This window comes from Marmota monax, unplaced genomic scaffold, assembly GCF_021218885.2.
Source record: "Marmota monax isolate L192 unplaced genomic scaffold, Marmota_monax_Labrador192_F-V1.1 WCK01_AAM20220418_F8-fsc00230, whole genome shotgun sequence".
NCBI lineage: Eukaryota > Metazoa > Chordata > Mammalia > Rodentia > Sciuridae > Marmota > Marmota monax.
Genome location: NW_026693365.1, coordinates 1,951,317 through 1,976,673, shown reverse-complemented (window position 1 = coordinate 1,976,673; position 25,357 = coordinate 1,951,317). Strand labels below are relative to the sequence as shown.

Genomic DNA, 25,357 nt, shown 5'->3' with positions numbered 1-25,357 from the left:
CCTTCTGCCTGACCTGAAATGCCAGCTCATCAGAGCCGTCCTTTCTCTATTGCATGGTTCTGCTGGTCTCTTGCCTCCTAGGGAGGTGCACTTGAAGGTCCTGTTAATCAGTCAGCTATGCTGTTGGATACTGTTCGCCCTCCTCTCCAAGACTGAGCCCGACACCCCCAGGAGGCCTCCTCCCCTGTCCCCCAAGAGCCCAGGAGTTGGGGTGTCCTCACTCTTCCAGGTTACTGTGTCCAACAGCCCTCCTGAAGCATCCTACCAGACCACCCTTCCTCCAGCTGCCTTCCTGTCCGTGCTACCCTTACATCCTCAGTGACTCGGAGACACCAGTCACCTGAATACCTCAGTACTTCCAATACAGTGTGTCCTCCTGTCCACACAGCACTGCTTCTAGGGCCACAGCTGGCCTGTGGTCACCATAGATCACACCACCTCTGCAATCTCACACACCCACACTCTGCCCAGCCTTCGTCCTTCCAGCCCACCAATGCTGCACACGTCTCCTACCGTACGAGCTCTCAGATCTCTGACGCTCACCCTATCATCCAGCCCTTTCTAACTCACACCTCTCCCCTGCGCCCATCTCTGCGGGCTCTCTGATCCACATTTTCCCATCTCCCTGAGAAAGACTCCACCCTGTCCCCCCTCTCTTCTCCAGGCATCACCCAAGCAAGATGGCACTCCTGGAAAAATCCCCCAACAGGGAAGCTTGCACTCCACACTTGGAGCCCCGGAAGGCACACAGGCAGCTGGTGCCAGCCTGCACCTTCCAACACTTCCCATTCCCCAGAGGGTCATCTCCAACCCTACTCTCTGCTCAGTCCTCTGCTACTGCCTTGTGAGATGTCACCTCAACCACCACTGAAGGGGAGGGAGCCCCTCGGCCCCCAGCACCCCGTCTCCACCTCCTAGCAGCCCACCCCATCCTCACTGGGTCTCCTCCCGCCCCAACACCACACTGCCATTGCTCCCAGGACCCTGCCTACACCTCCAGAATACCTCCCAGGACACTGCCCTCCACCGGGAACCGTCCAATGGCTAATCCTGGTCCTCTGGATCACTGTCAGCGTCTCCCTCCCCACGCACACCCCTTCCTTGACCTGTCACCCACACCCCTGTGTCTCCCGGGTGGCTGACTAGGCCTCCCAAGGCCCCTCTGTCACCCAGCTGTACAGTCGTGATTGGCGGCTGGTCCCCAGGCCTTCCTTCTGCAGCCACGCCCACCCCAAAGCCTCCTCCCTCTCAGGCTTCTCCTCTGAACCCAGATATGTGTCATCCCCGACTGCCTGGCACTCACCCCACCCTTGGGGTGCCCACAGTGAGGCCGCGGCTCTCCCCCAGCCAGTGGCTTCCATCTCCAGGCACGCGGCTCGTGGGAGGTCCTGGGAAGGGGCCACGCTCCTCTGTGGCAGGGTCACGCTGCCTGGTGCTTCCACCCACACGCCCTCCCCTCCTGGCCTCCTTTCCTTCCTGCGCCCCAGAAGCCACTCCTTTCCCAAGGAAAACCCACCTCGTGCCCCAGTGACACAGGTAAGCAGGGTTTTATCACAACGGTTATCTTGCAGCCTCAGACCTGTGCCTTCACTTGGTCAGCCAACGAGAGCTGTGGAGACGTGTCGCCCCACACAGGAGCGTCTCCGTCACTGACTGGGACGGCCACCCAAACCCACTCTCCCTTAGCCTGTCCTCTGCTGAGGCGCTACAGGGAAATGAGGGCAGGTCTTTTATCCAAAGACTCTTCTTATGAGAGCCTCCCAGTGTGTGGGTGATGCTGGAAAGGGACTGGGGGGTTCTAGAAGGCACTGGGGGCCAGCGTGCCCCAGTTTGCTGAATGGCATCCGGTTGGCCTGGCCAAGGTCATGAAGTAGATATGTCTAAAAAGGGGCTGACGCAGGGAAATCTGCGCCTCTGAGGTGTCTCCCATGGTGACTGAATGTACATTTCTTAAATGACTTGGATTTTGTTTAAAATGACTCCAGGTGGCTGTCTTGCCAAATGCCTTCCATTTGAGTACATATCACAATCTTGATAAGCACAGGGGAAAATGTCTGAGAAACACTCCACAGAATGGACACTGTGCTGACCCTTACCTTCCTAAGTGCACTTCTCAATGCCCTGGTACAGGAGGACTTCCGGGACATGGTGCTCCTTTGTCACTTTGTGGAAAAAGACTGCCTATGCACACACTTCTAACGCTGACTTAGGGGTCAATGCCTCTACCTGGAGAAGCTTTCTCAGAGTACAGTGAAACCTCAGATCCAATTTCAGGATGACCAGGTGGAGAATAGAGGGTACAATGAGCTCCAAGCTCTCCAAGCACCCTCGCCGTGGCTCCCACTCTAGGAAGACCTCCCCACTCACTGTGGAGGGTCAGCTTCCCCAACGCTGCAGCAGTGGTGACCCTCCCTGCGGGAGCCAGCTCCTCGGGGCAGGACAGGACGTGGGTACTTACTGCTCTCCTCCGGGGAGTCACTGGTGCCCACCTTACTTCTATCAAACCGACACACAACACCTCCCACCCCGCACAGAGGGCCAGAAGAGCATACGTACCTTGTGTGACAATGGTTGGCGGTTGCAGCACTATGTGCCTTTGGGCCACACCAACAATGTAGGGCAGTAATTGCTCCTGGAGATCCCCAAAGCTACGGAATTCCGGGACAGTAAACACCAAGTTGTCATCGGTAGCTATGTGCTGCAGCTCTGCCCTGGAGGCGGCCTGGGCTCCGAGGCCGAACGAGAACACGCTAGCCTGCTTCAGTGCTACCACCCCGTCACCAATCTCGTCACTAGAGGGCCCGGCACTTATGAGAACCAGCACCTGAGGGACCCCTTCCTCCACTCGGCTGCCCCCTGCCCTGGTGAAGTGGCTCTCCACCAGGAACTCAAGGGCCTGGCCAATGTTGGCCAGCTCCCCACCCGCGAACGCGAGGGCCTTCACTGCGTCCAGAACCTGAGCCTTGGAGGAGTAGGTGTCCAAGGAGAACATGGTTCTGGGCTCATCGCTATACTGGACCACCCCCACTCGGATCTGCTGGGGTCCAATTGAGAGTCTCTCAAGGAGATTTATAAGGAAGTCTCGAATGACTGCGAAATGGACACTTCCGGTGTTGTTTGATCCATCAATAAGGAAAATAATGTCAGCAGAGTCTTGTGCTTTAAAAGAAAGAAATGCAAAAAACGTGAAAGCGTTAGAACAAGTGACACATGCATCATTCAGTGTTCTCACATGTTTCTTTGGAAACCAATAAGAAACACGAAATATGGACAAACAAACCACATGTCAATTAAGGAACATGAAATTCTCATTGAGTTCTGCATTCTGAATGGATAAGAGGCAACTTCTTGGAACTAGTAGTGTAGAACAGGCTCAAATTCTCATTTGTGACATCTTTGTAATTAAATTTCAAAACATCATATGTACTTTTTGGAGGAAGAGATCTCATTTATATATTCTGGAAATTTCTACTAAATTTGGAGGGAAATGTAATAGCATGGGATTGTGATTGCCATCCCTGCAGGAGAAAATTAATGAGTTGAGTCCCAAATCCAAAGCTGACTTCTCATTTTTGGTTATTTCTCCTGCCTCCTCCAGGGATAAGGATTTTTATGCAAATCCACAGCCTTAAACAAAATCCCAGTTTCACAATTTTGTGAATCAACCTTCTGGAATGTTAAGTGATTCCTTGAATAACTATTGGTCATTCTTCCCTTAAAACCAAAATGGTGGAGCACCTGCAACCTTGTGGGTCAGAATTCAAACTGCTTTTAGAGTTTTAATTTTAAAATACTCTGGTAGATTGGGGGCTTGATTTTCTTGCCCTGAAACCATTTATCTGTATGAAACTCAAATGCAGACCTGGAATTGGGTTGGATTTTTACTCATTTATTCTTTCCATTGCCTCTGTATTCAGTCATATAATGCAGAATAATGTTAAGCAGAGTGATATGAAACCAGTCATGACATAATTATCCAACCTTATTTTTATGACATCCTAAACTGATTTCTAGCAGGACCACAAGCATCTGCTAACCCTTACTCAGAATTAGCTCTGGAATCATTTAAAGGATGTAAAAAGGACTGACCAAGACCTCCTCCTCTCCCCACCATGGTGGCCATGAGCCTTCCATTCTGCTATGGAGAATGGGGGTTACACAGAAGCACTGAGCAAAAACTGGCTACCAATATGCCTTCAAATCAGAGCTGAATACTGCAAGATCTCATTTAAAACATATAATCAGGCTGCTTTAAACTAGAGGAAAAGCAAAATTGTTCTAGCAAATGTTTTCTATAACTTGGAAGAGACTTTATGTGTGCATAAATGTTTACATTCTGGAGTTCTAGAAAGCTATATTAGGGATATAATTGTAATATTATATAGAAGACCATTTGTTCTGATCATTTTAATGCCAATGAACACTGTACATTTAATTTTTTTTCCTTGTGCAGTGGAATTGTTTTTATCCTCACTGTGGAAAAGGATACAAATCCTGTCTCATAGAACTGAAGTGTTCTGCTCTAAAGAAACGATGCTCTACCCAAGCTTGCCCATGGGCTATACCAAAGCAGAAGTGCTCAACCTGGAACTGCTCCTCTTCCCTACATTCTCGAGGGCCTGATAGCACCCTGCAAGTTTATTCTCTGCACAGGTGACTGTGGTAACTTGGAAATACTCCTAAGATATAAGGAGAGGAGAGCTGTTTTGCTATGTATAAAGATCTCATGCTTTCCATAATTGTTGCACAGAATCATCAAATAAGACTGGGCCTTTGAGCATAAGCTTCCTGAAGGCCCCTGGGCAGGGGCAGAGCCAGGGAGTATGAACCACCTAGCAGGCCACAGAAATGGCTGGGTGGTTGCAAAAGGCAGATGCTCTGCACATCACCTCACAAACTTCCTCAACGTTTCCAGGTTGAAACCCATGGCCCTGCAGGACACCAAAAGAATTGCCACTTACACAGCAAATGGTGGCATTTGAAAGAAAGATACCTGTGTTCAGTATGGCAAATAAAAAAAAAAATGACACCTAAGTCACAGCATGACACTATTCCTTCTTCATTTATTACTTAGTTGGGTTGCCATTCATAATAATTTAATAAGAGAAATGATCCCTGGGGGAAAGTAAGTGAAAATTTCTCTCCTAAGAGACTGAACATCTGCAAAAGCAGGTCATAAAAACGTTGGATAATTTGTCATCACTGAATAAAACCCCATACTCTTACACACATGGTAATGGGACACACAGAGCATGCTTTGTTATCTGGAGAGCCAAAGCCTAGGCAGACCCAGGAGCCCTGGGCACTTACGGAGAGTAAGGTATACCAACAACCAACAGTAACTCCAGGAGAAGTCAGACCTATCGATAATTTGAAAATTCGAGCATGTCTGGTTTTTCGTCTTTATGGCTCATGGATCCCCACCCTTGATGGCATTTTCTCTGGAAAAGTTTCACAATCTCCAAGGAAAAATCCCTGGCTCCTTCTGCCCAACTGGAGACACAGTTTTCCTGAGCACTGTGTTGCAGGCAGAGTGCCTCTCTTAGCTCACGTGATGCTCCCCTTTCTAAGAAAAAAGCCACATTTTTATTTCCTATAAAGCAAATATGAAATTGTAGCTCAGTTTCATGAAGTTTTGAAATATTCATATTTTGCAGAAAAAAAGAAATTTATGCTGAAATCCTCACTGCTGCTTTAGTCGGGCTCTAAAAAGGTTGGTGAAGGGATTTGTTTAAAACACAACCATTAAAGATCGACTAACTGAGTAGAATTCACCTAGAAAGTGGCAACCATTAACATTTCACGTACAAAATGTTCTTATTTCATGATCAGGAACACTGTAGTAGGAAAAGTTCCCAAATAGACCAGAAATGAGGAAAAAGCCCTCGCTTGCTAGCAGGCCCTAGACGGCCCTCCTCGGGCCTTTTACCAGAGCGGTAAGCGGAGACGTCCCACTCTGTAGGTCTCTAATTTTACTTTTTGCTGTGGAGCATGCGGTGGGCGTGATGCCAGAGGCGTGGCAGAGTGCAGTTAATTAGAAAAGACGACATAAACAGATCCAGAGTCCACCGGGGCTGCTAGGGGCTAAGACACTAGACGACAGAGATGCTTGCTTGGCGTAAAAACAAAGGTTTTCTCTTCTGTGTGGAAACGCACCGTGTTAGGGGCTCACTCGGCCTCTGCTGTGGTGACCTCAGTTTTGCCCATCTACAGAACAGCTACACATGCCGGCAAACTCAGCTACTCCTTCTCGTGAGTTTGCCAAAGCATCAGTTTAAAAAAAGCCCCTTTCTCCATCGATCCCTTCCCTACCCTTGACAGGGCTGCTGCGACCCTGGACGCCTAAAGGTGATGGGTGAGTGTATATCGACTGCTGCGGCAGAGAAGGTCGTTCAAGGTGCCCTGGCCATTCCCCTGGAATCCGATGTTCCGCCTGGGGTTGTCTTGAGGACACCACCTTCTTTTCCCGCCACCTAGCAGGACCACTGGTGGTATCACCACCAGGGCGGAGGCAGGGAACACTTTCCAACTCTCTTATCCCTTCTCCTGGGAAGCAGACCCACCTCAAGGGAGCTCCTCTTCCACCCCCCTACCAAGTCCAAATCTGGGGACCACAGGGAAGGCCGTTTGAGAAGAGCCTTCAGAAACACCTCGGGGTTGGTGAGGGCTGGCTGGCTCTGAAGCCCCCGGGCACCCAAGCCCTCCTGCTTGTTCACCTAGCCATCCCTCTCCCAGTCTGCTATGAACAGCCATGCCTGGGATGTTTCCCTAGAGCTGCCCGGTGATTCTGACCACAGTAAAGAGAGTGCTGCGTTTCTCCAGGTTCCTTCTGCTCCATCTGCCCTTCCCTGAGTCCCTCCGTGGCCCCCAGGGGTATGATGTGTGCCTTAAAGCCTCATCTCTCTTTTTCCTGCTGCTTCCACTACCCTGGTGGACAGGAGACTGACTTTGCCCCTGGTCACCTCCCCGGCCCTGTCTCTGCAGCCCTTCTGCGGTGACCACTTTCCAAGGCTGAGCAGGAATCTGCCCCTTGGTCTCCCTCCCTCCAGCCACCTCCTCTGTGCTGTGCCTACCTGCTCCCCGCTGTCCCTTCATTCCTTCTTCATTCGAGAATGCTCCCCTCGCTCTGTAGCGAGGCACACTCAAGAGTTTCCCCATCTTCCTAAATGACCGCGGATCCATCAGGCTCCACCAGGGTCCACTCTGCTCTCAGGTCATCTCCAGAGACTCTGAAGTCCATGTGGGTGACCCCACTGAGCCCCAGTCTCTCAGCCTCCTCTCCCCAGTGGGCTTGTCTATGCGTCTCTGCCTGTGTGGCCACACTGTGCGCATCACCTGAAACCCCACCAGTCCCACTGTCTGCCCCAGAAGTCCCCTCTCTACAGGTGGCATCTCCTGCTGACAGGTGGCTCTCCGCACTCCTGCTGGCTGCTCCTGCTCTCCAGGACGCCATGCCGGCTGTTGCAGGAACTCACAAGCCATCCCTGCGCTGCCTCCCCCAGAGAGTGTCCTCCTCTCTGCCTTGCCCTCTTTGCCAGCTCCAAATCTGGGAACCCCTTTGATTCTGAGAGGGCCTGCGGCATCTGCAGCAAGTCAGGTACCCCGCCGAGGGGTCCATGCTAACGGGGTCCACACTGAGGACCTCAGTGTGGACCCCGTTAGCATGGATAATTAATGGGCAATTCTGACGCCAACTCGGCCACACTTCAAGTCCGCAGCTGTTTCCTGAGCATCGTGTGGGCCCATCTCACCCCTGAGCCCTCCCAGCACCCAAGCCCAAGGCCACCCTCTGCACCCTCTCCTTCATGGGGGTGATCCACGCCGGCCCTGCTGGCACTCGCTGTCCACTTCAGAATGTTAGGACACAGCCCCCTCCTCTTCCCTGCCCTCCGTGTGGAGGCTGCATGTCTCCCTCCTCCCCCCCCCCCAACTCCCCATCTGCTCTACCCAGAATGCTCAGCTCTCGGCTGTCAAAGGGCCACATGGACTCTGGACTCTGCTCTAACGCAGGGCGTCCCTCCACCCTGCTGTCCCCACTGCGGACACCTAGTCCCACGCACTCGTCAGGGCTGCTGTGGTACCTTCTGGAATTTCACTTATCAAATTCCTTCTTCAGTGCACTTAGCACTAGAAGGACAGTTAATGGGCTCAACAACCTGATGGCAATTAGCTCTGCCACGTCACTGTGAATAGCACAGCAAGGTGATATCCATGCATTATGGATTCTTCCAGGATGGCCAGTGAGGGCCATTAGAACCCAAAGAGCCTCTCTGGGCCTGGCCACAGGTATGGCATGGTGGACACATACGCCCTCCAGGCAGGGCCAGAGCCCGAGGCTGCCCCGGGTGGACTTCCCCAGCATGCCCCCTGCCCTTTAGGACTCGATTTCTTCCAAACAGATCCATACTCGATCACATCTAGGGTTCTTCCCACTCAGATTCTATCAATTCTCTGAAATGAATTCAGAAAAAGGGCAGAACAGAGGAGCTCTCTGCTCTCCACTGGACCAGAAGGTGGACGTTCTTTCCCTCTCTGTTCATGCCCCTCCTGGCATGGAGCTGCCTCTGGGGACACAGGTCTCTGTGCCCAGAGCAGTTTTGGGGGTGCTATTCACCAGACGCTTTTCTGAGGAATCTGAGGTCTCTTTTGTGATCTATTGGAAATCGGCTTTTAGCTAAAATATCAGCTGTTTCAGAAACAAAGGCCTCCTCTGGATGTGGCCAAGTGCCGTGTTTGAGAAAGCGGCTCCAGAAGGTACGCAAACCTTTGTTTTTAAGCCCATGAACAGTCATCTCTCCTATTCCCCACCGACTCTTAGCCAGGGCGTTGCTTTAAGGCCAGCGGTTGCCAAGCTCAGCTGCAAAGGACGCAGGGCAGGAGCAGCTTGGCGATGTTGCCATTACCTGTGACGTCTTTAAAGGTTTCCGTGTCCCCAGCCCTTTCTGGACGCACGGATGAATGCACACAGGCCACTAAGTTTCCTACTATGTCATGAAGTGAGGTAAAGTTCTCTAGGTTGAAAACATGCATATTGACTGGTTCACTTGCTATTTCTTTTAACGCTCCTTCATCTGCATCCTCAACTCCAATTGCAAACACGTTAACATCAGCAGACTTAAGTTCCGCTGAGGGTAGAACAAGGCCGTCCTCTGAGTGTCCATTGGTCACCACTACAATAACCTGGGGGACTCCGTCACCAGCCCGGCTTCCAGCAGCCTCAGAGAGGTGGTTTTGAATTACGTATTCTAATCCTTTTCCAGTCTGATTGCTTCCCCCAGAATAAGACATGTTGGAAATATGGGAAAGCACTTCTTGTTTAGTGCGGTATGTGTTTAACAGGAACTCGGTATGAGGGTTTCCGTTGAACTGGACCAGAGCAAAATGGAAATCATTCTCTCCCACAGCTAAAGATTCTATAACATCATATAGAAACTCTCGAACAAGTTGGAAATGTTCCTTTCCAATGCTCCAAGAGGAATCCACTAGAAATATTATATCAGCAGCGGCACCATTTTTGACATCTTTAAAAAAAGACATTGGTTTAGATTTTTCTACTGTTCAAGCAATTTAATCACTTCCTATCAGTGCAAAACTTCCTAAACAGTCCAGCTGATGCTATGCTGTTACTGAATGACTCACACTTGATGCAATTCAGGCAGGTGGACTTACCTGGGGAGCAGGGCCCCAGCCCCATGGAATCAACAGCTGTGGTACCCGGTCACAGCCCAAGTTCCACACTGAGTGACCACATTCAGGGCCAGCAGCTTGCTCCAGAGTGGGAGAAACCTCCTAGGTGTCTTTGAACTCAAGCATGAGCTTCACCACAGTTTGACCCCCAAGACCCTCTTGACCAGACCAAAGGGACCTCTTACCATGGGTGACCAGCTGTGGCCTTATAGGCTCATTCCTCCGTCTGGGGCATAAAATTGGGCCTTGACAAGGAGGTGATGTGACTACTACACTGTTTTACCTGAACTAACCCCTAATGTTGTGGGTAATTTGCAAAAAAATTAACAAGTACATCTTTTTTAAGTAGCAAAGAACTGTGTAAATGTAGAGAGGGAAAAGGCTCATTTTTCTCAGATTTCTGAGCAGGGAGAAAGCTTCTCTAACTAGTTACTGTGTAAAGGGCTTCACAGACACAGAAGGGCACTGATCTTGTTCACAGGGGGATCTGGTTCTTCCTCGAGTGTAGGGACTCGGGGCAGCTGGCCGTCAGTGGCCCAGAGACAGGCCCACACACCAGGCAGGCTCCTGGACTCTGCTTACCTCGGGCTGACCAGAGGCCCCAGCCCACATTCCCCTTCCATGGAGGGGGCACTCACCTGCCCATCTAGAGCAGCCTGGCCCCGGGGGAGAGGCCCCGTCAGAGTCCTGCTCTCCAGGCAAAGGAGAGGGACCCAGTCAGTGCCTCACAACTGGTAATGCAAGAGGGTTTTCTCACTTTTCTAAAACTCTAAAGCAAACTCTGAATAGGATCTCTAGGATGGACCTTATAAGAAAATGGCTCTAGGAAACAGATGTGTAAAGATCCCGTGATGCTAGAGGAAAATTCCCTCTGTGCCCAGAGATAACGAGAGGGCTCTACCTCTCCCCCAGGGACAGCCTTTCCCCCTCGGTGTCTGTCCCCTCCAGGGGCAAGCTCACGGGAAGCTCCCCCAGAGGTGGGACTTCTGAGACGCCAACCCCCACTCACGCTCAGGAAGAGCAGGCCTCTTTCAAGCCACCTCCACGGTATCAAACTCAAGTTTTAGGAAAAGGTGAAGAGCATCCAAGGGGTCTGTAAGCTGAATCCACCTCCTACGACAAATGGCTGGTCTAAAAACAGGCCTAAGCTCTATATGGAGCTTGTGATGGCTAAGATCTAAGCTCTGAACAGGATACTCCTTTTTATAAAGTGAAGGGCACTTCTGCACCTTACCTGCTTGTTGCTGTTGGGCATAGGTCACGGAAAAGCCTGAGAGAAAGAGGCAAAGGATGGCCACTAAGGGCGAATGCCGATGCTTCCTCATTGTGGATTTGTCTAAGCACCAAGTCTGAACCTAAAAGAGAAAATAGGGCAGAAGAGAATGGTTGGGTTTTCTAATTCTCATGCTTAAAAATTCCTCAAAATATGGTACTTTTTATGTCCTTTTAGACCTCCCAGGGGGCTTTGTATCTGATCCATTTTTTTAAACCAGCAAAGAATAGACAGATGATAAATAGGTAGGTAGGTGAGTAGATGGCTGGATGGACGGATGGACAAAAACAGATACACAGTCATGCACCTCATGGCTCAGGAACCTACAGCTGCAGACACACACAGGGAGGGACCCAGAGCCCGGCTGGATGCTTTGGCGTCTCTGTCTTGGAAGCCTTAAGAGAGGAGGGAGGCAGAGAGGGCAGTGCGTGTTGAGGTAGCCAGATGGAGCTCTGTCCCAGGAGACCTTTTGCAGACGGGTCATGGATCCCCTTGTAATGAGCTGCTGACTTCCTGGCTGGACGTTCTTACAGAGTGTGAGGAGCACGGCCACATTTTCTGATGGACGCTGACAGTGGTTTCACCACAAGTTGAAAGCATCCTCTTTATACTCATTAATAACAAATGAACCAAGATGTATTCCCATTGTGAAAAGCAGTTTTATTTAAGCATGTGAATGGGCGTCTTTGAACCTAGTGATTACATTATTTTGACTGTGTAAAGAAGTATGCCTTCTTCCTCCCAAACCGAGGCAGGCAGCAATTTGGAAATAGCATATTCCTGAGCAAATGGTGGGAAGAAAAGGCTCCTACCTGGTCAGGAGCACAGGTCCTCGCAGAAAGGTGGCAGGGTGTGACAGCCAGCTTCTGCTTATAAATCATGTATAAAGGAGTCACTGAGGAAAGCTTCAGCTCATGGAGAGAAGGGGCTTTGACCAAGTCAGAGCATGAGCAAGGCCAACCATGGCACGGCATGATTTCAAACCTTGCCCTCTCCCTGAGGCTATTCAACACCTGCCCCGCTGGATGCCAAGAGCAACCTCACAGTGGAACAAGCCAGGGAGGTTCAATTAACCAGGCTGCAGAGCCAGACCCGAGGGCCAGCTGCTTGCCACAGTCTCCTACACCGCGCACCAGCTGGTGGCTGCTCTGTGACTCCCAGGCAGCCATGTTCAGGATCATGTGGCCTCGGGAGCCGTGTCATCAGACCCCCCTGCCAACATCTTCCCTGCCTACCTCGAGGCCTCGCATCGGTCCCCTCACCCTCCTCTCCCCAATCCAGAGAACATCCAGGTGGCTGAGACCTCCTCAGACCCCTCCAGAGAGCTGCCCTGCTCTTTCTGCCGAGGCTGAAGTGCCCCGGCCAGGTCAGCACGTCTTTTCTCCTCCTCTCAGCTCAAGGCTCTGGTTTCTCCTGTCTAGGCTCAGCTACAGCAGGACCCTGTGCTCAGAGGCCCCAGGACCTGGCCTAACACTTGGCTGTGTCTGTCTTGAAATTCTTAAGGACTTTAAGAGGAGACTCTCCTTCCCACTGGGCACTGGTCCCAGAAGCTGTGTAGTTGATCCTGCCTGCAGCCTGCATGACAGAGACTCTTCTTGCCAGACTGGTCAGGGCTTCTCTGGTCAGGAGTTGAGATGACAGTGCTGAGGGAGAAGGGCATTGGCAACACCCACAGTCTGGAATGTCATCAAGCCACTGTTTTTAATGTTATCAAAGTCGCTCAGCTACCACATGCCAACTTGTCCTAATTGACCTCATTATCTTTGCATGATCCTTCTATGTAGCTGCCTACCCCCATGCTTACAGTGAAGAACTGGGGTTCAGAGCCTAAATGACCAAAGTCACACAACTAATTAGCCACCTGGTAAATGGCATCTGAAGATTAATGAGATGGAGATAAGAAAAAAAATGGTTCTTTTTTTCTCCATGGCAACTCCATGATTACATGACAGCTGTCAATCTAGTTTAAAAGCCTCCATTTTGGTTTTTAGGATTCAGAAAAGGACCCAGTGGTATGGGGAAGACAGGTGCCTGGAATCAGATAAATCTGGACGTTGGATCTACCACACTCTTCCTTGGAAAGGTCACTTAATTGCTCTAATCTTCCATCTTAACTGTAACTCGGGAACGAGGCTAACACCTCTCCTGTGAGGAGTATACAGCCACCTGCTTACTAAATGCCTGATGCAGAAGAGTAGTAAGAACCATTCTCTTCCAAGGCAGGTTCTTTCAGCATTTCCAAAAGGAGATGCCATGGAACCTCAATCCATGAAATGTTCTAGGGGGAAAGGCAGGGGGTCCATAGCAACAGAGATTGGAACGCCCTGGATCCCAAGCCTGCCGGAAACAATACACTGAACACACAGCAGCTCTGAGAAATAAGAAACAACATAAAGAAATCCACACTCACTAAACTCAGAATTGACCAAACACGTGCTTTAAAACATCTTTTTCAACAGTAATTATTCACATCCCAGGCAACCAGGTGCACAGCTTGGGAGCAGTGGTCTCTTCATGACTGAGTGTGGTCTTTCTGAGTTCTTGCTTCTGTGAAGCACCAACTGAAGTCCTCCCCATCCGCCCAGGCATCTACTGCACCTGGGCCATGCTGATTCTCTTGGACTCCATTAACTGCAAGTGTGGACCCATGTCCCTTGATGGCAGAGCTCACCACCTCCCAGTGACCAAGCCAGGGGGCTGGAATCTAAAGATGGCCATAGTTTCTCCAAAGAGTCCCAGGGGAGAGGCCAGAGCCAATCTCATCATCAGCATCATGCGTCCATTAAAACTCTCTTTACTGAGCACTTTTTGCTCATACTGGGCACACTGATACTGCAAATGATATGAGGTAGATCATAGTTACATAAGAAGTTCCATTTGGTTGAAGAAACTGAAATGCATTTACTCTAAGGAGATTTGGTTACCATCACAATTTATATTTCATTGTTACAGTATGAAGGTTTAAAGAAGGTCTTGTAGTGAATTACAATATATAAAGACACTCAGCATCAATGTGAATGCTGATGCTGAATTCTTTCTCTCTGGTTTTCAAATACCTGTTGGATTTTCAATTGCAACTTTTAAAATTGTGGTATCCCCAAATCTCAAATGCCTGCATCCTTGTTTCACATCCCCATCTGGAAGATGCTGTGACTATTCCTGAGCAGGCTGAGGGATTAGAGTAAATCAGGCCTGGGAAATGGCTGGCACAGCATTCCCACTGTTGAGAAGTTGTAAGATGAGCAAGACTCAAATGGTAACTGGAAGAAGTGAGGACAGAAATGCACCCACAAGATGGGTAACCTAGAAAAATGAAATCATTTCCAGAAATACACTCTCCATCAAACTGAATCATGAAAAACTTGTTTAACAATCTGGGGCTGGGGATGTGGCTCGCCTGGCATGCGTGCAGCCCGGGTTCGATTCTCAGCACCACATACAAACAAAGATGTTGTGTCAGCCAAAAACTAAAAAATAAATATTAAAAAAAAATTCTCTCTCTCTCTCTCTCTCTCTCTTAAAAAAAAAAAACAATCTGAACTGACTTATAACTATGGTGGAGTTTGAATCAGTTATCAAAAGCCTCCTACAAAGAAAAGCCCAAGAGCAAAAGGCTTCACTGGAGAATTCAACCAAACATTTAAAGAAATATTAACACCAACCCTCTCAAACTCCTCCAAAAAAATTAAAGAGGAGTGAATACTTCCAAACTTATTTTATGAAGCCAGCATTACCCTGAAAACAAAATAAAGCAAAGATACTACAAGAAAAGAAAATTACAGACCCACATCCCTAAAAGAATATTGATGAAAAATTCTCAAATACTAGCAAACCAAATTCAAGGATGTGTTAGAAGGATTATATATCATAACAAAGTAAGCTGTACTCCAGGAATGCAAGGATGGTTCAACATATAAAAATCAAGGTGATACATCACATTGATAGAATTAAGGGCGTAAATCACATGATCATCTCAATTAATGCAGAAATGCATTTGACAAAATTGAGCAACCTTTAATAATTTAACAAAACCCTCAACAAAATAAAAGGAAATTGCATTAGCATGATAAAGTCCATGTAGGGAAAACCCACAGCTAGCATCATACCCAATGGTGAAAAGCTGGAGTCTTTCTAAAATCAGGAAAGAGGCAATTATACCCTTTCTCACAACTTCTATTAACATAATATGAAAAGTCCTGCTCTGGACAAGAAAATAAAATTAAATTCATCCAAATTGGAAAGGAAGAAGTAAAATGATCTCTGTTCACAGATGGCATGACCTTATATACAGAAAACACTAAAGATTGCAAAAACACGTGCACATACAGAGAGAGAGAGAGAGAGAGAGAGAGAGATTGTTAGAATTAGTAATAGAATGCAGCAAAGTTGCTGAATATAAAGCCAATGCACATAAATCATTTGCATTTCTATACACTAACAACGAAATATACAAAAAGAAAATAAACAAAATGACAGCATCAAAAGGAATAAAATACATAGAAATCAATTTAACCAAGGAGGCAAAAGATTGTATCCTGAAACCCACAAAACAGTGCTGATAGAAATTTAAAAACATATAAATAAATGGCATCCCCATGTTCAGTCACAATGATGTGGAAATGTCCACAAAACCCCAGGCAAAGTCAAAGGTAATCAGACTCAGCATGATCCCTAACAAAATGTCAAAGGAACTTTTCAGAAACAGTAAAAAATACTAAAATGGGAATTGCAAAGGATCCCAAATAGCCAATGCAATAATGAGAGAGAAGCAAAGACGGAGACTTCACCCTTCCTGATTTCAAAACATACTACAAAGCTCAAGGGATCTAAATAATATGACACTGGAATAAAGACCAATGGAACAGAATAGAAGCCCAGAAACAGAAACTCCCCCAAAGGGTCAAAGGGTCTTTGATGGAGCACCAAGGTGATGCAGGAGAAAGGGACAGTCTCTTCAACCAACAGGGCCGTGAGGAGTGAGTGTCCACACCCACAAGAATGAAGCTGGACTCTTGCCTCACACCACACACAAAAGTAAACTCAAAATGGATGAAAGGCCCAAATGAGACTACACTACTCCTAGAAGGACACATGGGGGTGTCTTCGTGACACTGGGTTGGCCACCAGTTCTTGGACATAATACCAAAAGCAGTTCAACAAAGCAGAAAATGGAAAGTGGGACTATATCAAACTGAAAATCTTCTGCCCAGTAAAGAATCAACAGACTGAAAACACAATTTAGAGCAGGAGAGAAAATATCTGCAAGCCATATATCTACTAAGGGCTTAATATCCAGAATATATAAAGAACTCAAAACAACAGGAGTAACAACTAGAGTTTGTAAATGGGTAAGACTTGCAGATAGATAACAAGTGTATGAAAAGATGTTCCACACATCAGTCATCAGGAAAGGCAGATCAAAGCCACATGGAGATATTACTCCCATTAAGATGGCCACCATCAAAAGAAGAAAACATAAAATATATCTCCATGAGACGGGGAGAAGCCGGAAGTCTGGCGTAGTTGGCAAGAATGCAACATGGTGAGGCTGCTATGCAAAATGTTGGCAAGTTCCTTAAAAACTAAAAATATGGTCCAGCCATTTCCACTTATGAGTATTACCCAAAGGAACTGAATCTCAAAGAGCAGCTTGCACATGCGTGTCCACCGTGGTGTTATTTGTAGTATCCAAGAGGTGGAAATGACCTAACTGCCCGTCAACAGATGGACAGAGTACGATGAGCACACAATGGACACACCCGGCCTTAGGGATATCCTGTCATAGGCTAGAGCACAGGAGAAACTTGAGGACATTATGCTAATCCATCAGTCACAAAATACATACACTGCCTGATCCCTCATAAGAGTATTGAGACGTAGTCAGACTCCTAGGGGCAGAAGGCATGGTGGCTGCCCAGGCCTGGGGCAAAGGAGCTGCTACTCTGCACATAGAACTATCTTGCAAAATCAGAAAGCCCAGAGGTCTGTGGTCCATGCAACAAATGCTACTGTACTGTACACTGAAAAGCAGTTAAATGGCAGATTTTATGCTGTGTGCTTTTACCACAATGAAAGGAGTAAGTGAAAAGATAAGGCCCAGAAAACCACCTGCCTGTTTTCAAAACCCTGGTTAAGTATGGACCCTAACATGCAGCCACCAAGTTAGCAGGAATGAGGGATGTGGAGCTTAGTTTGTAGTTTAAGAACTAAAAGGAGAAAACAGGATTCTGATTCCACTTCTGTTCTTGCTCTAAATAACACTGGGGGAGGGAGAGGAGAGGCCTGAGGGGAGACTTGGGACAAGGCTTGAGCCTTAGGAAGGGGAGACTCAGACCCGCTGCAAGGGCCGCGCCTGCCCTGACCAGCTGCCCAGGAGCTGCCCAGGCTCCTGTGCCCCAGGCCTGGGCAGCCACCATGCCTTCTGCCCCTAGGAGTCTGACCTCTTGGGCTCCAGCCAAGCCCAAGCATCTGCTTCCTCCCACCACAGGTCTCTGGGGCCTGTGATCCTAGGGGTCATCCACTCAATGAGGCAAGTGCCATTTCCCCACACAGTTACTGAAGCCAAAGGTAGGGAGTCTCGTGTCCTCGTCTGGCCATCTAGAAATGGCAGGTGGATGGGTGACTGCTGGATTACCATGTGGCTTGCCATGAGCAAGGCAGGAGTCTGGGGTCCAGATGGGTTGCTACCAAGATGGCAGGGAGGTTTAGGGAGGGCAAAGCCCCTTAGGGAGGCTGCCACCCAGGGACAGGGGCAAAGCAGGCACAGAAGAATCCTAAAGCTCGCCACGGACTTGCCATTGACCCCTCCTGAGTGCAGTCAGCCCCCCGGGAAGAGCGTGTGGAGGGTGCAGGCCTGGGCCCCACCTGTCAGAGTTGGTGGGAGGAGAATGAACCGTAAACAGCGAATGAATTCCAAGACGCGCTGTGACTCTGGGTTTCCCGGGAGAGGCAACCCCTGGGGTGAAACCACCCTTCCCTGTGATGCAACTGGAAAGCAAGATCTCAGCATCTCAGCAGCCGAAATAGAGCCCCTTCAAGGCACCCTCCTCTTGGAACTGAATCGGTGATGAGAAGGGAAAGCTATCCGACGAGCTCAGGAGCAGTCACCCACAGAGCATGCTTCTTTCTGCAGTTAGTGACAGCGGTGAGTGGTGATAATGGGAAAGCTGAGCCTAACCCTTGGCTTGAAATGGTCGAGGCCTGTTAGGCACAGATGCGTAGGACACAGAGGAGCAGCGGCCCCATCTCCAGTGGTCAGTACATTGGCGGGGCAGCCATCCTGAGTTCCAGTGATGTCCCAGCCACAGTGGGCCCAAGGCACTCCCCACACACAGCACAGAGCCCACTGCATGGCTGGCTGGCTTCTCCCTCCACCACCAATGACCATGCCCACAGCCCGTCTGTGCCCCTTCACTCTGGACACCCTTCATACCCACGCTCTTGCCTGGGAACCTCTGGACCTTTCCCTCAGGCTCTGCCGCTCTCCCCACACTCTGTTAGACACCATTCCTGAGAGTTTCTTCAAAAACCCAAAGAAAGTAGAATCTCTGTGCATTTTGTGAGCCCTCAATTAATTAATGATATACACTTTTAAATAACATAAAAGCACACTGCACTCTGTGCTAGTCTTGATTCTTTCTGTTAAAACTGATCATCATGTCTCATGCCTGTAATCCCAGCAATTTGAGAGGCTGAGACAGGAGGATGGCAAATTCAAAGTCAGCCTCAGCAACTTAGAGAGACTCTGTCTCAAAATAAAACGTGAAAAGGGCTGGGGATGTGGTTCAGTGGTTAAGTGCGCCAGGTTCAATCCCCAATAACCCCCCCACCCCCCGCAAAAAAAAAATGATCATCAGATTTTCTTTTAGAAACAGGGCCTCGCTAAGTTGCTGAGGCTGGCTTTGATTATCAGACTTTTGATCATGAATAAGCATCTTGCTGAGATCTTCCCAGGAATATAGTCTATTCTTCCCAAAATTACTTGTGACGTTGTAATTGGTCTAGACCAATGTTTTAATATAGTACCCACAGATTCAAAGCATCTGTGACTCTCCCACAATTGTGTACAAAACTGTTATCTGTGAATGAGGGGCTTCCTGGGCATAGGATCCATGTTATTTGTGACTCCAAAAGGCAACTATGCTACTATCTGCCCACCCACCCCAAAGTTTAAGCATCATAACTTCAGTCAAAAATTTTAAGGCAAGGATCTAGGGGTGTAGCTCAGTGGTAGAATATGGGCTTAGTATACCTAAGGCCCCCGGTTCAGGCCCCAGCACCAAAAAGAAAGCAAAGAAGAATAGAAAAATAAAAGAAAATTTAAAATCATCTGAAGATTTTAATGCAAATCTTTTGGGAGATCCTGTTCAATTACTTTAAAATATTTCACCCATGCAGGAGATGCAAGATTTTAAGTAGCATTTTTGTTCAAGAATTAGGACACAAGAATACTATAGGGTCTTATTACAAAGCACTGTGCTATATAATAATCCATGTGGGAGAAAACAGAACATGAGGTCGGGGTGACCGCCCTGGGCCTGGGCGACCACCCTGGATCTGGGTGCAGGACGGGAGCACAGCACAGCCTCTGCAGGCAGTGTGGACAGCATGCGGGTGAAGCAGGCAGAGAGCAGTTTCCACTCCTGGGTTCTTAGCCCTCCCCGTACCTCACGTGCTGAATCCACCAGTTCTGTCATATGTTAGCCATGCGTGGCTCTGTACAGACTCTCCTAGTCTTCAACGGTGTCAATAAAATCAACAGGTAACAGGATGAGATCTGTAAAATATTGCTAAGCCACGACCTACTTCAACTGTTCTCTAAGGAGAGTGAATTTCACATGGGTCTGTATTCATGTGTGAAGATGCTTCTTGCCCCAGGTTAATCTCTAGAAGAGTAGCCAGCTCCCTGAGCCAAGGGCTTCCCACTGGTTGTTCTGGAATCCACCCAGGTACTGGGAGAAAGCAGGGGAGGGTAAGGAGGACTGGGTGCAGCACCTCCAGCTGAGAAGCAGGTCCAAGGCCCCTGTGGCTCTGAGTCACCGGCCCACTGATGACCAAGCCACTTGGTCTGCTGTGCTGAGCTCCCAGGTGGGAGAAACGCCCACCACCGTCTGAGCAGCCCCCCGAGCGGTTCCTGGGCTCTCGCCCAGCTGAGGCATATTTGTCAATGCTTTTGTTTGCAATTAAATCTATTCTATTGTTTATCATGTCCTGGAACCTCAATTTTTAAAACCAAATTTCCTGGCAACAAATGGTGGAGAATTTTTTCCTTTAGATTAGTAAAAGATGTCAAAAACCACCCTCCAAATGATCACTCAGCTCACCCATTTAATAAAGGGGAATGAATCAGCCATCCTACCTCCTTCCCCTTCCCAGGTCCTTCCCCCATCGCCCCCAGGAAGGACAGAGAACATACCACACAGTCTGGGCTTCTGTCCCCAAGGGGGGTTCCGTGCCTCCCCCCAAGACCCAGTTGTAAAACCAGATGAGGCAAAATGATTCAGAGCTCAGACAGAAGCAGAACCCGAACCCAGAGCTGCACTTCCACAGCCCAAGCGAAGAAGCCCGGAACCCCACAGGCTCCCGGGGTCTCCGGGGAAAGAGACTTCCTTGGTGGTGGCGAATGTCTGAGCTCTTCTTACAGAGATGGAGGAGGAGGCGGAGACCTTGTCCCCAGGCAGCAGATTCAGGAAGAGAAGCTCATTATGACCCGTCTTCCCAGTGGGCCCCTCTGACTCCTTCATCTTCACCCTGCCTCGTTCTCAGAAAGATTCAGGGCAGCTCTTTCCACTTAGTGGCTATCCACTGGACCATGAAAGCCATCTCTTATTATGAAGGTCACCCTTAGCCCTGAAATCACATTCAATCATATTCCAAAGACTTTCCCAGGCCATTCTGCAATTCTGTGAAATGAGTTTTCATTAAGCCTACTCAAAAGCTTGTCATTTTCCACGTCTGGAAATCTTTTTAAAGAAGGAGACCCACACATGCACATGAGGAAATAATTTTAAAACAAAGGCTTAAATGCATCCAGAGCTCCCATTCTGAAGACTTTTATTTGGTTTCCTCCAAGCTCTGATTTTTAAAACCAGGCTGTCCTACTCTCTAGACGTAGGGTTAACTCCTGCCTGCCCTGTGTACATGGGGGCCGCAGAAACAAAGACCACACCAGACACACACCCCCACTGCAAAGGAGAACTCGGGTTTCGTTAATTGGGACACCCAGGACCTCCGTCTTTGCCACATGCCTTTCTCTACTGTGGGAAGGCAATCCCCTGGTTGTCTCTCTTTCCCATTCTCTCTTGCCTGAGTCCCAACAAGGACATAGGAGAACATCTTTGAGTTCTCCCAGAGCAGGGAGGAGAAGGATGGAATTTCATACGGCTCGCCCTTCCACAGACCTTCGGGGAATCCTGGAAAGTAAGTGATATGGAAGGACTTGAGGAAAACCTCTCCAAAGAAACTCATCAGAAGCTGGTTTTCTACCTTCTATTTTACAGCTAGGATCTTGCATTTTTCTCCTATGGAATCACTCTAGGAAAAAAAAAAAAAAAAACAGACTCCAACTCTGAGTGCATGTCCTGTGACAGCAAAACTTGAAAGTTCTTCTGATCATGCAGGGTGGTCTCACCACCTTGTCCCCTACTGGCATTCTTGTTAAACACTGAGTAGCTGACTCCAGACCTTCCACTCTTTCTGGTGAAATCCAATACAGTGATACGTGAAGCAACTCATGTGTCACCACAAGCCACGCAGAAAGAGGAGGCACCCCTGGCAATGGCGTCTCCATGGGGGAGATGGCTGTGCATTGACACAGGTCCCTCACAGTGAGTGTCCTTCTCTCTACAGAGGCAGCCCAAGAGACTTCAGATTAATTGCCCAGATATTCAAAAATTTGCTTAAAAACACTTTCCTAGCACCCAAGATAATGACCATGAAACAGAAAGCCCCATGGCTGCTTTGCTTGAAAAGCTAGACACCAGCATGCTGATGTCGAAAGCATTCTGCATTCTTAAATACGTAGCAGCCACACAAGACTTGCTCTCCATTTATCCTTTTAATGATAACCACGAGGCAGACCTCAATCTGTTTTAACATTAAGGAAGAGAGAGCACCAGCAATTCAAAAGCAACTGCATGAACACCCATTGCCTTCCCACCTGGACACCCCCGGCTGTGGATTCAGATTGGCACTTTCCTACCGATCCCCACCTCTGCCTTTCTTGACCAAGAACTTAGGGGGCAGTGGCCTCTTTGAAACCATGGTGTTTTGTTATAAATTACTAAAGCAAAGTGGCCAAAAGTCTCCCGCATCATATGAAAAAGTTACATTTTTGTTCTCTGATTCATAAGTGCAAAAGAGAAAATTCGTCTCTAAAATAGAGACCTTGCAAAATTCTGCTTCCTTATTGTCTCGGCAGGTAACAGCCCGTTGATCTCTCCCAGCCTGACTCTCATGTGTCCGTTAAGCCTCATCACTGGATCGGGCAGAGGGCCTGAGCTTTCTAGCTTCCTTCTGTAGCCGGGGGCTCAGGCCCTGGGGTGTTCTGCTCCCCTCACCACCAGCACCACCCCGCCACCTGGTGCCCCTCAGGGCCATCTGTGGGTTCAGCTAAGCTGGCTGCAGCTCTGGGGATGCTGGACTGCTGAATCAACTAATGAACATTCCAGAAGTAAAAAACCAGTTTCCTGGAATGGTTTCCCTGGAGCACTGAGTCATCTCCAGCTGCTGTTCAATTTTAATTCTGAAGTTAAACTGACCCATGGGTCTTCTGTCCAGCGGCCAATTCCTGATACACCGGGCCGACGGCAATCGGTTGTGTGGCACACACCAGCGGATCTCACGGAAGTACTTCCCATTGAAGTTTTCCCTGCCCTTCCCAATTCTCCAGCGTTTCTCTGTATTCCATGTGAGGGAAACTTCAGGAGAACCGCGGATTACACTCTGCTAAATGCAGCCAGACCCCTACAAGACTATTTGCCTGTGGGACAGGGTTTGGCAGAACTTTTTGTATTTGTTTCAATTTTTTCTTTTTTCTTCCCATATTTTTTTTTAAACAACAGTTACTCCTCTGCTCAATCAATTTAAAAGATGTTGCTCCAAAGAAAAAAACTAGTAAGTGCAAAGAGTACCTTTCTCCACCAGATACTCAAAAACATACTCTTAATCAGTGTACCAGCTCCAGATATCTGCTTGTGGGGCAACGTCAGACAGCGCAGAACACTCAGGAAATGCTAGGTTTGCTTCTGCTACTTACTGGGTCTGAGACCAGCCATATACCTCCCTGAGCCCCAAGTTCTTGCCTGGAGTGTAAACGTAAGGAGGAAACACCCACCAAGACCATCATTTTCAGTATTTCAAATAACCAAGCAGAAATCAAGCAACCTGAGGAGCAAGGGCTACATCTCAGTCATTTTTCCCCCTCCCCTGATCTTGAAGCTAGTGCCCTAAGAGCCGATGGATCTTATTAAGCCAAATAACTATGAGAACACAGAGACCAACGCGAGGCACGTTGCTTTGCTCCAAGCTGGAATTCTGTACCTCGGGTTCCTAAAGCAGTTAACTCAGGCTAAAGTCTTAAGTCTGAGTTTCAGTAATACATCTTTGAATTAGCAAAGACTTTAAATGGGAACATTCATAATTACAGCTTGTTTGACTTTCTTAAAAATGTTAAAACTCGTTGCCCATTTGGAGAAAATGGCAAAAGGCAGGAAAGGGATGCTTTAGGATTTTTACAAGATTGGCTAACTTAAATATCTCTTTCAGTGTTAAACTTTGTAATAGCTCTACGTGGGAACAGCATCTGATGCGAATATGCAAATACACTTTGGTTCCCAAGCACCTGCATTCACTTAAACTTCTATAATGAGATACGAGTGAAATGCTTCCTTTAAAAGCTCTCCTTCGCTCAATGCTTTCATAGCACAGTGGCTTCTGAGCACAGAGCACCTCCTTCCAAGACCATTTCATCGCAATACATTCACACATGTGCATAGATGAAAAATAAAATTCTAAATTTATGTCCACCTCAGATAGTATGAACAGTCACATTGATAACAGTAATAACATGTTGAAACAGGTTCTATGCCTTTCCTAAACTTGCCCACAGCTCTGCAGGGGTGTGAATCAACTGACTCCCTGCACAACCCCACCCTAAGAAACACCATACGCCAGCAGATTTTTCTGGCCTGTAGAGGAGTGCACCGCCCTCTAGAGGAAAGATATCAAACTACACCTTCAGGCCCTGCTGTCCCTGTGCCTGCTCAAAACTTCATCTTCTCCTGAGAACAGACTGTGAGACAAGAATGTTTTGCAAATCACATTTAAAAAAAATTCAACATAATGAATTCCTCTTTACAAAATTTTTATCCCCACTCAGAATAAGCAACTCATTACTATGGGCTCGAAGGGGCAAGCACGTCTTGTATTTAAAGTGTAGATTTGTCTCTTAGGATTTTTACAGTGGAAAGAGGAAAACTTCATCTACAAACCAGGGAATAGAAATAACCTTCCTTTAGTTTACAGCTGTCCAAATTGATGGAAACCTTGTGAAGCTCCCTTGCTTTAAAATTTGAATCTTTTGGGGCTTTGATTTCCTTAGCTAATAATAGAATTTCTAAATGTCAGGTCACTCCCCAAATCATCAACTATTTGTGCCACAGCGGTGTGTTTTTACTGCCTGCTTTCCGCAGACAGGACACTGTGTAAAGTTTGCTCCCCCAAGATCAGTACGGGAAAGCCTGCCTGGGACACAATGTCCCATTCAGACAGGGACACCACCTGCCATTCTTCCCCAGGAGATACCACATTCCAGCTTCTTCTACAAAGAAGTGACAACTAATTTTCGAGTAAAATTATTACGGAAGTTGTTAGTATGCCTGCAAGAAAGTCTCACACAACAGAATCCATGACTTGCTGGAGCATTTTTAAATCGTAAATGTGGAATTTCACAACAAAACTGGGTGGGGGGGCACAGTCCACTATTACAGCTGCACTTCACCCCCGTGACTAAACGCTCAGAAGCGACGAGGAAACAAGCCAAGGCCCCGTGGCAAAAGCCCTCCACCAGCTTCCAGAGATGAAGGAAATCTCATTTCAAACTGGCTTTAAGCTCCACAACCAGAACCAAGGTCAAGATGATTTGTCTGAACCAAAATCAATAATCACTAGGCAAAAGAGCAGAGGACCTTCTTCCTGCTTTACCATAAGTGATTATTAAGTTCTAACATCAGAACTAAGAAAAGGCACAGAGCATAAGTCAGGGAGATGCACGGAATAAAGCAAAATGTAGAAGTAAGGCCAGCTCCTACTCAGGTACTTGCCTCCTCTCAAAAGTATCATTAAGACTCCAGGCGGGTGCTGGCCCCTGGCTCCTCACTACTGCATGCCCTGCCCCCG

General features: G+C 48.1%; 1 protein-coding gene across 1 annotated transcript in view; it reads right to left on the bottom strand.

The window, feature by feature from the left end:
• Nucleotides 1–25,357, bottom strand: part of Col6a3 (collagen type VI alpha 3 chain) — a 78,970-nt gene that overhangs the window by 51,423 nt on the left and 2,190 nt on the right. Inside the window, exons 2-4 of the mRNA XM_046456915.2 lie at nt 10,922–11,042; nt 8,904–9,521; nt 2,557–3,159 (exon numbers count right to left, since the gene is read on the bottom strand). Of these exons, the coding sequence (XP_046312871.1) occupies nt 2,557–3,159; nt 8,904–9,521; nt 10,922–11,012 (1,312 nt within the window). The 5' untranslated portion in view covers nt 11,013–11,042. The remainder of the gene's footprint in view (nt 1–2,556; nt 3,160–8,903; nt 9,522–10,921; nt 11,043–25,357) is intronic.